The sequence below is a fragment of the Buteo buteo genome, chromosome 2 (genome assembly GCF_964188355.1).
Source record: "Buteo buteo chromosome 2, bButBut1.hap1.1, whole genome shotgun sequence".
Lineage (NCBI taxonomy): Eukaryota > Metazoa > Chordata > Aves > Accipitriformes > Accipitridae > Buteo > Buteo buteo.
Genome location: NC_134172.1, coordinates 69,264,832 through 69,278,374, shown reverse-complemented (window position 1 = coordinate 69,278,374; position 13,543 = coordinate 69,264,832). Strand labels below are relative to the sequence as shown.

The following is a 13,543-nucleotide window of genomic DNA, read 5'->3' as shown; positions in this document are numbered from 1 at the left end:
GAAGGTGCAGAGACACAGGCCTCTGGACCCAAACCCATGCAAATAGCCCAAAGAAAGGCAGCAGAGCCGGCAGTGACGGGGAAGGGCCGCCTGGGCTGAAGGTGCTCACAACTCACAAGGGCTCCAGTCCTGAGGAGGAATATGGAAAATGGGGTTTAATAGCACACCTCTACTCTCAACCTCAGGAGGTCAAGCCGTGAGCCAGGACTACAAATGCCACCAGCCTTAGTGTAAGATCTGGTAAAAAAAGAGTGGTTGTATCGCATTTCTGTCTTTTGATTTCTGAATTCTCCCATATGTATGTGTGTGGTAGAGTGGTGTGCACCTCCCAGTTTGCTGCCAAAGAGAACATTGGTCATTCCGGTCAAAATACACCCTTTCCTCAAGTGCTCCTGAGTCCTGCTTGTGTTCCCTGTGGCTGGTGGTAAGGAGGGCAGTGAGGCAGAACCCATGCAAAATATGCAGTAGGGTCCCTGGGAATTGGGTGTGCAACAGAATCCTCCTGGGGTGGCCCTAAACTTGTGTGAGGGACCGGTTGCTCAGCCTGCAGGGTCTGTCATTTATGGAGGGGCTGATGGGCTTGGGAATGGTCCTTGCTGTCGGGGTGGATTTCAGAGGACCTGGTACAAAGCCTAATCCCCAGGTGTGCCCCACTCTCGTCTTTAAAGAGCGAACTACAGCTTTATGGTGACTTTGTGCTAGGTGTCTGCAGGGGGTAAAATTCTCATCCCTTGGGAACGGAGCTCCGTGACAGGGAGTGCTCCTGCTGTACCTTGAGGAACGTGCCTTACAGATACATCAGGCCCAGCAGTTTTTCTTCCTAAGAATGAGCTAAGGTTAACCCTCCCCCCCAAAAACCCTCCCCAAACCCATGACTTGATAAGGGACACCCTGGAACTGCTGGTCATGTTAGAAGATCCCAGAGCCCGACCAGTGGCAGAAGTAGTAAAAGGACTGAGTGCCTCTGGGTGTTGGAGGAGAAGCTGGGTGCTGCAGTGGGACTGGAGTGGTGGCAGGAGGAGTTGGGCTTGTTCACGCCTGCCAGATGCTCCTGACCCCGTCCCCTTGACGTGAGCTCACCCTTCATTTGCACAGCCCCTCCTGTGTAAATAGCAGTTGTTTGCTCCTTTCCTCTGTTTGGTTCAAGGAGAATTTTCTAGATGCTTTGAACTGTTTTAAAGTCCTCATCTTTCTTTTTCAGCATCTTTACAGCAGAATAAACTTTACACTGTACCAACTGAGATGCAGTTTCTGGCAAGTACTGAGGAGTAAGTTAACTATAAAGTTTGTATTAGAGAGTTGAGAGAGAGAATTATCCCCTGAGCTAGACCAAGTTTTAGGAATTTGAAATTCAATCACTGAAATGTTTTGATTATACCAAACATCCCAATCACTAGCAGCCCAATGACAGAAACCGTCCTCCGTGTGTCCAGCACTCCTCTGCGTGTCCAAATCATTGCAGAGATTTTCCAGCCACTCTGAAATGGTAGCCAGAGGTGTCTCCTGCTGGGGAATTGTGCCTTGTTTTTCTCAGGAACATCAAATGTGTGAAGCTGGTGATGTAAAACCCACCAGGATTTACACACTGGTGATGGTCCTGCTTTGATAACAATGATGGGAAGGAAGCATCTTTTCAGTAACAGATGTTTCTTTCCTCTCGGTGCTATCAAATGGGTTTTTTTTTCCTTTTAGCAGTCCTGTGGGCCTTACGTTAAGTGTTATAAGTTGCTGAGGGGCTGGGCAAGGCACGTGCACCCTCAGTGCCTACGGATGGGTGCTGAGGGTGCTCTGCCCTCTGCAAGGCTGCCGGTCCCACGTGGCAGTTCACTGAGCAGACCCCTCTGCTGCACTGAGCTGCTAAGGTGTCCTTGAGGACAGTGTTAGCTTGGATTTCTAAAACCTGGGAATTTCCTTCTGTCAAGGCTCTGAAGTGGTTGTGCAGTATTTAAACCAGGGCTTTCACCAGATTCTCTTTTGGACTATTTTAAAGCAAAGATCTGACGGAGGAGAAGGAGGTTGCCAGTGATGCTCTCTCAGACTTAAAGAAGGAGGAGGAATACAAAACAAATATATGGAAAGGTTTCCTCATCTCAATCCCATATGCGGCCAGCATCGGAGGTACAGCAACGCTGACAGGAACTGCACCAAACCTCATCCTTCTGGGACAGCTGAAGAGGTATGGGAGGCCATCCCGGAAAATCCTGTAAATCCTGGGAAACAGAGATGTGTTATTCATCCCTGTAGGAAATTCCCTTCTGTGCCGAGAACTAGTTGGGAAAATTCATGCCCTTCCAGAACTTCTTGGGAAACTGTGAACAGATGAAATCAGGGTGGTTGCATCAGTCTTGGCTGTAATAAGTGGGTTTCCAGCATACCCAGCCAGGCTGTCAGCCAAACCCGTGCATATATGTTTCACCTTACTGATGCTTTTAATCCCATTGAATTTAATGGGGCTTCACTACACACTTACAATTAACCTAGTAACTGTTCTGATGAAACAAGCTGTGTTGTGTTTTGTGAGCAATTATATCTACTGCTGTATGGTAGAAAGGAAATAAAGTACCCGCTAATTCTGGCCTGTTTTCTTAGACATAAAAGATGCCTTCTATGTGCATAGGAACAGAGATTTGTCCCATTCAAAGTGCCTGCAGGTATTTCTTTACTGGCCTCTACGAGTAGTGTGTTCAGGCTCTCCTAGGCATGTTCAGCATCCCTATGAGGTTCATGTTCAGCCTCTCAGCAGTTACTGTAGCAGGGTTTAATCCTGGGTGTTCAGGAGTATCATTGTGTGAAAGCATCAGCCGTCTGGAGAGATTTTCAGATCTTCCCGTGAAAGCTTGCACAGCTGGGCTGGGTGAGCTGCGGGTGGCAGGGTGGCCTGGGGGGATTGTCCCAACACAACCCTCCCCAAATCTCCTAGTGCCCAGGTAACTGCTAATGCACACAGGGGAATAGGTTTTAAATGCAGACTGGCAAGTTTGTGGGACATTTTGCTGCTGATTTGAGATGTTTGTTTACCCGTAAATTGAAGGGTTGTTTTCCCTTCTTGCATTAACTTGATTTTTCCCATTTGCTTAGTTATTTTCCAGAATGTGATGTGGTGAACTTTGGTTCTTGGTTTATGTTTGCATTTCCTTTAATGCTGATTTTTCTTCTCCTGGGATGGCTATGGATCTCCATCCTGTATGGAGGAATTAACCTGAGGTATGTTTATATTCACTATACATATACATAGTCTGGTTATACCAGCATTGTGAAATACATGTTCATCACAATTCTCATACTAAATCTACTGATATCATCTCCTTGACAGTGGGGGGTTTCATAACTAACTTCAGGGTGGTCCTCCTATACCAAGTCATCTATTTTTACAAAGCTGATATGCAACAGGAAGGTTTTAAAGGTATCTCATAGTTACATATACTTATCTAACTGACATACATATGTGTACAGAGTCTGTGTTATATATTCATTCATTTAAATATACAATTTTTAAAGGTTGTTTTACTGCCCAACCTGGGCCTGTGGAGGTCAGTGACAGATTTTAATTGACAGAAGGGAAAGCAGGATCAAACTTTGAAGACCAGCATGAAATCATGGTTTCCTTGGAATTAGTAGCAAAAATCTCCTAGAACATAAAAGAGCCAGGATTTGTTCCTGGGGCAGAAACTGGGGTTTGGAACAGATTACTTCACAACAGGGTTTAATTTTACAACAACGTGTTAATCTGTAACTGAGAATAACATGTTTTTCGGTAAGTCTTTGCTGGATATGTGCAACCCCTAGTGTACACTACTTAAGATGGTTGTAACATTGCCATGCTGGTTCATTTGGAGCCCTTCCTCTCCCTGTATACTCTCATACGCGATAGTAACAAACTCACAGTCCTGCTTCCTCCAGGGACCATGCAGAATTTCTAGTATTTAGAAAAGTCTTTAATTGTTATTTTGAGTTAAAAATGCAAATAGAAGAGGGGAAAAAAAGAGAACAGGTGTCCAAATATTTACATTGTCATAGAGACAGGAAAAAATCAATGGGAAAGTTTCAATCCAGAAAATGCCAAACGCTGGTCCTTAAATTGCTCGTGGGGCTTCACAGGAGGCTCTGCGTGCTGCTGTGGGATGTTCTGCTGGCTCGCAGCCGCTTAGACCCACACTGCTCTGCATCGTGTGCCCAGAGCTTGTGCGACGCGGAGCCTGAATTTCGGGGTCCTATGGTGAGGGTTGGGGCACGGCCCCGGCGCCCTGCCGGCACAGCCCCTGATGATCAGGTGAGGGAAGAGGTAGCTGTGCTGGCCAAAGCCCCTGGTGAAATGCAGAATTGCTCTTGTGCTTGGAGAACGTGATGCTTTTTGTTTTGCTTGGCTCGTCTCTGTCAGCACAAAGCCTGGCTTTATTGGGATAGCTGGGCCAGTGCAGATACCAGTATTCCCCAGTGGCGAGGTGCCTCGGAAGAGACATTGCAAAGCTACACAAGTACAGCTGAGGTTCTGCAGGACTCTGTTGGGCTGCTTTGACTGTAACAACTCGGGGATAGTGGCTGGACACTCTGTGTGGCCAAGTCCTTGGTGTCTGCAGACAGGACAGGCAGATGGACATTGCTCCAGTAGCAGGTTGGCTTTGCTTGAATCCAAAAGACATTAAAGGGCTTAGGTGTAGGCTGGCTGAGCTGAGCTGATTCTGTGATCAATAACACCCCCCCAAAAAGAAAAAGAAATTAAAGGGCCAAGTATACCTATTAGAGGTTCAGGAATTTCTGAATGATCAACCATTCATCCACACAGAAGATCCAGCCATGATATCCCTTTGCAACAGTGAATGAATTAAGGAAGCACAGGCCCCACGGGGCTGGATGGATGCAACTGATGCAGACAGCTGGGTTTAATCAAGGTCACAGGCAGGGTTAGAAACTGGGTTCAGCAACATGGGATGTGATGGGAGATGAGGTGTGAGATATGAATATATCATTTGTATGCTCATACTACAAAGGATCAAACAGTGTTTGCGGTCAGTGTGGCTGGGCTAAGAGGCTTAGCCAGGAGCACATTAACATTCCTGGCTGGTTAGAAATTCCTCACATTTTTGTTGATCCTCAGCAGCATCCTGGGATCACCCAGGAAATTGCAAGTGACTTGAGAAGTGAAGGGACAGATTCATTCTCCGTGTCACCCTCTTCCTTGTTGTTCTGCCCAAGTAGGTATCTGCTAGAGATGAGGAAATCCTGCAAAGTTGGGACTTCTGGCAATCACAGCCCATGCTGGAGGAAACAGTTCAGAATATAAATGAGAGGAAACTTCCTAACCTCTGCAGGGTCTCCTTTGTATGAATGCAGAGAGAAAGGATATATAAAATAGGGCCTTATTGCCTTTATCTGCACCAGAGACCTTTACCATCAGTCTTCATGATCTGAAGATAGTGCAAACTGAGCCACCAGAGATGTGCAGCTCTTTGAAACTTGCAGAGCAGTCACTGAAGGAGGGCATCGTGTGTGTGTATGCTGCATTACTAAATGCAGCATTTGCTATGTGTTGGTTCTGTTAGAGGCATGTAAAGGTATAACTGTGTTTCTTGGCAGGGGCTGGAGAGCAAAAAAATCAAATATAAGAGCGGACGCAGAAGCCCGAGCCAGAGAAGTGATAAAGGAAGACTATCAGAAACTGGGTCCAACAAAGTGAGTCATAAAGTCGGGACTGAAATGAAAAAGAAATCAAGTAGGTTAGAAATGTCCTGTCTTAAGAGTGGAGAACTGGGGGAAATGGAGTTTTTTAGAAGAAAATGAAATGGATGTTACCAGTCAGAGTGTTTGTAACCTGCTGAAGTTTGCTTTTTGTATGCTCCAGCCTCTCCATCTTCACTAACAGGAATAATTGCAAATAGCAGCTTGTACTCAAATCTTCTCAAGAACAAAGTTCGTATTATAGAGTGAATTCATGCTGGGTTGTTTAATTACTGTTTGTAATTTTTCTGCTCCAGGGACAAAACCAATCCTGTGTATATTATATACTATCTAACACAGGCTGAATTTTGAAGGTTTGTGCGTACTTGTTGTGCGAAGCAGGAAGCATTTGCTGAGAAGGCTGATGAATCACATGATAGATATGAATCATATGGATTGTGGATATACTTTAAGAAAGCTTAATAGCTGCTCAGAGGAAGTATATGGAAAGAAGTCAGATCCATGTGATGGAATACATGATTTTTTTCTGAATAACTCCTCCAACTGTATTAGGTGAAGAAAGAACAAGACTGTTTTAGCTTCTTATTGTAGTTTCTCAAAGGTCTTGTCTTCTGGAAAAAGCTTGGTGCAAATTGCAGTGATGGGGATCGTATTTTGGAGAAAGGAACCAGCAGAAAGAAACATGAGTTTTAGACTTATGAAAAATGCCAAAAAAGGGGGAAGCAGGAAAATCTGAGTGTCTCCAAGAATCAAACCCTAGGTATGTCCAACCAGACACGGGTATTCTGGGCAACTAGGGCTAGTGAAGGTTTTTGAAACTGTAGGTCTTAACCTTAAATGGTCTGTGTTTCTCCATCTGTAAAATAATATTTTTGTACTCAGGGCAATGCTGTGAAGATTCAGCGATGTTTGTGTCATGCTATCAACATTGTAATTATTGCTGTTGTGTGGAAAAGAGAGTGGTTCTTCAAAGACAATTGTCTGTGCCTGTGCTGTAAATGAAAGAAATTGGTTTATTTGTTCCATTCAGTACATTATCGAGCAGCCTGCAAAATGTCTCTGAAAGAATCAAAGTCCCACTTTGAGGTCTAGGAGTGAGAAAGTCCATTAAGCTGTGCTCTACCAATTTGATTAGCAACCCCATAACTTAAAATCAATGCAAGTGGCCTCTTCCCAATGGTTTAAATGCCCTTCCTTGTGCTCGGAGAGATTTTAAACAGTGTTTTGAGGCATTGTCTTGGTTAAATCTTTATTCCACTAGATACTTAGTGAATGATATTGCCATTTACCTGCTGTTTGTCATGTGTCTAATGGATGCTGTTTAGGTTTTGACCTTGAAGAAGTTTGTTCCTGCTGTCTCATATATGATTTGAATCTCAGCTATCCTTTTACATTGCTTGAACTGAAGTGAAATCATCCCTAGCTGACCGTGCCTTAGGGACATCCCAGAGGGCAGCGGTAAGAGGAATGACCATGAGAAGCTGCTTGGCCCTTCCTCTCTGCCACACCCAGAGGCTCAACCTTGCATACGCCTTTTGTGACATCTGGGCATTCCTGATGCCCATCTTGCCTCTCCTTAATGTTTTCCAATAGGAGATAATTCCTGGCAAATACCAATATTTGTAAATAGATTTACAATCTATTCCAATGTTGCACTGTAGTTATTTTTAGAAAACCAGCCTAACTTCTCACCCAAGCTGCTGCAGCCTGAGCTCAATACTTGTCCTAGCTTGGATCCACCCATTTAGCATATCAGCATTTTAACTGCATTTCTTTTCATTTTAGGTTTGCAGAACAGGCAATTTTCTTCTTCTTCTGCATGTTTGCAATCATGCTTTTCTCCAGAGATCCCAAATTCATTCCAGGTTGGGCAAGCTTGTTTGCACCAGGGTAAGATTTTATTTTTCAATAGCATTTCCAAGTCTTTGAGATTCCTGGGTTTCTGAATGTATTGCTTAACACTCAGGTTTCCTGGAATAAATTAAACTGAACTTCAAGTAGCAGAGCCAGCTTTATTGCTTCTGTCTCCTGGAGGAGGTACATGAAGCCTGGTGGGAAGTTGGCATGTGTCTATCTGAGGCCACCCCTAGGGTTTTAATGTTGGGAATGCTGTTTATAGGTACATTTACAATGAAATACGGAATTCTTTATGCAATCCACTGATTTCACTGGAGGTCTGGAGACTGGAGAGAGATGGCAGGAGCTGACCCCAAGTGCTATCCTGTCTGTTTAGCAAGTTTGTCTCCCCTGTGACATCCATACCTTGGGAAGATGAACGGATATAGCAGTTGGGCAATGCTAAAGTTCAGAGAGGGTGTTGTTATTTCTTAACAGAAGAGACCTTCATAGTTTTTGTAAAATAAAGCCCTAGCTTAATAAATCATTCCTTAATAGAACAAAGTAGTTATGGACTTTTCCCTCATCAGTTAATAGCTCCTTACAGTCAAGCCCATGCTTAAGCTCTTTACTGGATGGAACCTGCCTTTCACCTTAGTCTGAGCATTTTGCAAAGAGCTCATAGAAATAAGATGGTCTGGGCTCTGCCTGTCTTCCTCCCTGCAATGAGCTGAGGAAACTTGTCCTCACAGCCCCTCATAGACTGACCACGACTCCACAATCAGAACAGCCAGAACATCAGTGTGGTGGGGATTAGATCTTGGTTTTTACATTTGTAGGGCAGCTTTTCTAGGGGGTTCACAGCCCATTGTATAAATGTAGCTCGACAGGGAATTAAAAAGAAAAGAACTGTGAACAATCAGCATTGTTCAAACCTGATGGAAACTCATAATCTTCTTTGGTAAATCCCTGTTCTCATAAACTTTGTAATTCTACAGACTTGTGCTGCTTACAAGTGTTTCTGCTGCTTTTGGACAGGTTTATCTCAGATGCGGTTACGGGAATCACCATTGTGATTATACTGTTCTTCTTCCCTTCGCAAAAACCTTCCTTCAGGTGGTGGTTTGACTTGAAAGGTGAGTAGGAGACCCCTCCGGGCCCGGACTCTGCCCTTGCTGTGCTCTGGCAGGGCAGGCATGGAGCAAGAGCCAAGACTGTCCCCCCTTTGACCTGTACCAGCCCACAGCAGCTGCGCTGGCCGTCTGGAGCAGTGTGGTTTGGAGGTGCAATATAATCCCACAGAGGCTTTTTTTCTGAAGTGGCAGAAGAAGTTTAGCAGTCACTGCCCTGCTGCCAATTGCAGGAGTGACTCAGTTGCTTATGTAGCTGTCAGAGATGATGCCACGGTGGGTTGAAGTGAACTGAAATCGGAGTGGATTTACCGTAGCAGCCTGATTGTGAAACAGAGGTTTGCTTGTTGACTCCCAAACAGCTCCTGTCCCTTAGGGGAGAGCACGAATCTCTGCGAAGGCAGAGCTGGGCGAGATGTCTGTACTCAAAAATGGGGGCCCTTCCTCTGTTCCTGGAATGATTTAGAATTTAAACTCCTAAAGCCCCAACTCTCCATCAGGTTTTGGTACCAGGAGTCTTTTGAGGCCTTGGGTCTGTCCTCCTGAGTAGAAATGAGATATGAATTTTAATTCATAAGCCACTTAGAATAAGAAATGGTCTTAATGTGGAGATGCAGCTGAGGAAGGCCCTTCATGGATGGTGCAGCACTACCTGGGGTCTATGGGAACAAAATACCAGCTGCTCTGAGTCATGCACACTTGTTGTGCTGTCCATAAACAGAAAGATGTTTAATCAGGCCTCCTCTGGATAAAATATGTGTGCCCTTGTTTGACAAAAAATTACAGTCCCATTAGTGCATCCTTCCATATGACAGAGCTCACTTCATCATGTATTAAGAGATGGCCTTTAGGGGAGATGAGCTCTTTGCTATAATACTCTCCAGCTGTTGAACAGCAAGTGGAAAATTAGTAACATCTTCATAATTCAAATGGTAGAAAATTTCCTCTTTCCACAGACTCCCATTTGTTGAGGACAATGTTTATGTCTGTTACAGAGAGAAAATTAACCTGATATTAAAAGTTCCCTCAAGAAAGCCTCAAAGAAAACTTTAAGTGCTAAAATTTTTCTTTTCCTTTTTTTTTTAAGATCTGATATTAAGTTAAATGATCTTCTAATTGCCTGGCTTAAGAGACTCCATATGTATATTTTATCAGCAGCTCGTGGTTAGTGAGCTTCAGCACTGATGTCAGGCTTGTGATATCATTCAGTCAGATGATGACTGACGTGCTCCTCTTTGGGTGCGTGTTTGACATGAGGGTTTTCTCTTTGTCTAGCACCAAACACTGAGACGCAGCCCTTGCTGACTTGGAGGAAGGCCCAAGAAACAGTGCCCTGGAACATCATCTTGCTGCTCGGAGGAGGCTTTGCCATGGCGAAGGGCTGTGAGGTGAGTCTTGCCACAGAAGCCAAGTTGCAGTCATCCTGCCCATCAGAGTTGGGTTTTGTCAGGGTGCACTTGGGGTTCTCATTTGGCTCTGGGAAATTTGCATCTGTGGAGTCACAACACTTGAAGGACTTGTTTCTCAACTCCAAGTTACAAGCAGCAGATAACTAAGGAGATTAAGAGATCTTGCAACTCCTTTCAAACTGCTTGCTGTTAAATACCCCAAGGACACTGGACATAGGTGCTTGTGAAGGTTGTATGTAATTTGCAGTTCTAGGAGAGGATCAGTTCCCCTGCAGGGACGCAGGAGCTCTGCTCTCCAGCTTCTTTGCTCTCCCCTTCTGCAGGAGTCTGGTTTGTCTGTCTGGATAGGAGGCCGTCTGCATCCCTTGGAGGGCGTACCACCGCCCGTGGCTGTCATCCTCATCACAATTGTCATCGCCTTATTCACAGAGTTTGCCAGCAACACAGCCACTATTATCATCTTTCTGCCTGTCTTGGCAGAGCTGGTAAGGTAGTCCTATGGCAAGACCAGCTGCTCCTCTGCTCACCTCCTCACCCTGCCCCGTAGATGGGCAGGTTTGTGTTCTGTCTGTGCTCGGACAGGCACTGTGCGGTTCTCCTGCTTCTGGGCTTCAGGCGCTTTGAAATCCGTAGGAGCAACAAAGCAAGTGCCTGTAGCGTAACGTGGATACTGCCAGATAACAACAATCCTTCAGATGTTGTTGGCGAGATACATCATTATTTATCACAGAGTGTGGGATAGGGCTCTGCACAGTGCACTACCTATTTGCATTTTGATATATCTGCCTATGACTCCGAATTCCCGAGATGCAATTTCTGTTCCTTTCTGTTTTTCAAGGCCATTCGTCTGAAAGTAAATCCCCTCTATTTAATGATACCAGGAACTATAGGGTGCTCCTATGCCTTCATGCTGCCAGTCTCAACACCTCCTAACTCAATTGCGTTTTCTTCTGGACACTTGATGGTCAAGGATATGGTAAGTTCTTTTAGATATGGAAAATGCTGAAAAACAATCATCCTGAGTGTTTAAAAAAGGAATTTTCTGGATTGTTACTAGTTCACTATGTAGTAAAGTGAAAAAACAGAAGTCTGCTACTGTTCTTAGCAGTGTTTGAAGGCACAGGGGTATGGAAGGAGTGTGTATGAAGTCTGGCCCTGTGAAATTTGGTGCCACCATGGCTCCAAATGGTGGCAAAGATGGTCTTGAATGTGCTCAGCATCTCCCAGACCCTGCTCCTGTTCCTGCTAGTGTCAGCAGCTCAACTTTCATAGGCTTCTGGGTGCAGGACAAGTTCCCCAGCTCAGTGAAATAAAGCTTATGAGTAAAATTAGGTGCAGTCCCAGTTCCTGCTGACATTCCTGAGGCTAAACAGATGTTACTGTTTTGATGGATCAAAGCTTGGTAAGCATCTGCAGAATGGCCTTTGTGGCTTAAGAAAGCCTGCTTGAGATGTTGCTAATATTAACGGCAATTAAGCCTTTCATTTTTATGATGTTTATATTCAAATAGCTTCATGCTTCACATGCTGTAGATGTCCAGTCTAAACTCAACAGTTGTCTTCTTTGTATTTCTTTTGTAGGCAAGAACTGGGTTGCTCATGAATCTTATGGGAGTTCTGCTTCTTAGCTTGGCTATGAACACATGGGCCAAGAGCATCTTCCAGCTGGGGACCTTCCCTGCATGGGCCAACATCCATGCAGAAAATACCACCTCATTCTTGGCAGCTGTAGAAAATGTCACTTTAAGTGCACTAAATAAAATATGAACAAAGCCATCCCTGGGGAAGGACTCACTCACTTAGGACTTGGGCACTGGAATCGTCAGAGTATGCACAGGAGGAAAGCCACGGGACCCTCTGGTTTAATTTTATTTTTAGAAATACTGGTCAGTGTCACAACACCTGTTTGTTATTTTCTCTGAAGATCTTTCCCCACCTTCCACAGGTACTAATCAGACTCTCCCAGAGTCCATCTGTCATAGGTGATTGTTAACTGGACAACCTTGTAAGCATCGAGCATCTTTGGGTAGATGCCTCTCCCCCCATGAAAGCTAGCGAGCTTTGCTGCTCTAGCTTCTGATACCTTACCTCGTTTTGCAGAGTAGTCCTGGGAACAGGGTGGAAGCAACTGGATTATTTATGTCCAGCCCAATGTGAGCGAGTGTATCAGAATCTGGCCGGGGGGAAGGCAGTGTGGCTGGGTGCTTCTAGCAGGATGTGAAGGATGGGGTCTCATCACCACCTCATGAGTAATTCTTATGGAGGATGAAGACTATTTCTTCAGGTTTGTGCGTGAAGGGATGATTCAGGAGATGTGTCGGTAGGACTCAGTGCATTACTCCAAGCTTTGGAAACGGGAAGGCAACAGTTTGTTTCCAAACATGTTCAGTGTTTTGAAAACCTGGGACAGTAATTGCTGTCTGGTTGTTTGCACTGAGTACACAGATGGGGGTTTGGGACCAAATTGATTTCTGACGTAACTTTGGACATCGGTGGTGTTTCACCATTGGTGAATGTGGCCAGTCTTAGGTTTGTGAGATGACTGACTCACTCATGAGCGACCCGCTGAGTCACAGGTCAGTGGACAAGTTGCATTGGAATATTATTGACATTTCTGAAAAATGGGCTTTGATTCTTAACATCTTTTTAAATCAGATTGCTTGGGTACTTTCAATGAAAGCATTGCAAATTGACTGTGATTTTAATCACCATTTTATCTGATTTTTTTTATTTTCTGTAAAAATCTAAAATATTTAATTTAAAAAATCAGTCATTGAAATAGATGGATTAAATGATAAAGGATCTGATTCTTGGTTTAGGGAAGGTGAGTGACTGGATCCTTGTGCTGGGACAGATTTCTCTGATGATGTAAACTGGTGGAGCTGGCAAGGCAGACTGGCCTGGAGTAGGGATCCAGCGCATCCCCCCTGCTCCTGTGCTGCTGATAAACCCCAGGGCCAGGTGGGAGAGCTGGCAGGGTGATGCTCACCAGCCACAGCTGCTGCTGCAGGAGATTACCCTTAGGGTCGCATGGTAGGTGGGGACTCGTGGGGCTTGAACCGAAACTACCAAAACCAATTGAATGTGGAACTTCAATCAATCAAGTTCAAAAAAATCCTTAATATTCAACAAAATCCTTAATGATTGTGGAAAACGTACAATAAAGCACATTTGTTAGCACATCCCATCGTCCTGTTTGCTCTGTAGATTGAGGGGAGAAAAGCAAAGCCCGAGCCTCCCCCTCCCCTCGCTTCACCCCTTGATTTGGGCAGTGGTTCCCCGGGAGGGCAGTGAGGTCTCCTTTCCAGTCTGAGCCAAAATGGAGCCCTGTTAAGCAGTGGAGCAATGGGAAAGCTCATAGCCCAGCATCCAAGGGCTGCTCTGCTAAAGAGGTGCAGCCGCGGCAGCTGCCTTTGCTGGGGATACCCCGTATCACTGTCCTGCTGCCCCGGGGCAGCTCCATGCCAGCTACGCACTGGGTTTGGGCACTGCC

At 45.0% G+C, this 13,543-nt stretch overlaps 1 protein-coding gene across 1 annotated transcript in view; it reads left to right on the top strand.

The window, feature by feature from the left end:
* The window catches only part of SLC13A3 (solute carrier family 13 member 3), a 28,298-nt gene extending 15,105 nt beyond the window's left edge, over window positions 1-13,193 (top strand). The window contains exons 4-13 of the mRNA XM_075022566.1: window positions 1,202-1,268; window positions 1,991-2,176; window positions 3,079-3,204; window positions 5,575-5,670; window positions 7,462-7,566; window positions 8,551-8,648; window positions 9,918-10,030; window positions 10,375-10,536; window positions 10,890-11,027; window positions 11,632-13,193. Of these exons, the coding sequence (XP_074878667.1) occupies window positions 1,202-1,268; window positions 1,991-2,176; window positions 3,079-3,204; window positions 5,575-5,670; window positions 7,462-7,566; window positions 8,551-8,648; window positions 9,918-10,030; window positions 10,375-10,536; window positions 10,890-11,027; window positions 11,632-11,817 (1,277 nt within the window). The 3' untranslated portion in view covers window positions 11,818-13,193. The remainder of the gene's footprint in view (window positions 1-1,201; window positions 1,269-1,990; window positions 2,177-3,078; window positions 3,205-5,574; window positions 5,671-7,461; window positions 7,567-8,550; window positions 8,649-9,917; window positions 10,031-10,374; window positions 10,537-10,889; window positions 11,028-11,631) is intronic.
* Window positions 13,194-13,543: the final 350 nt, after the last annotated feature.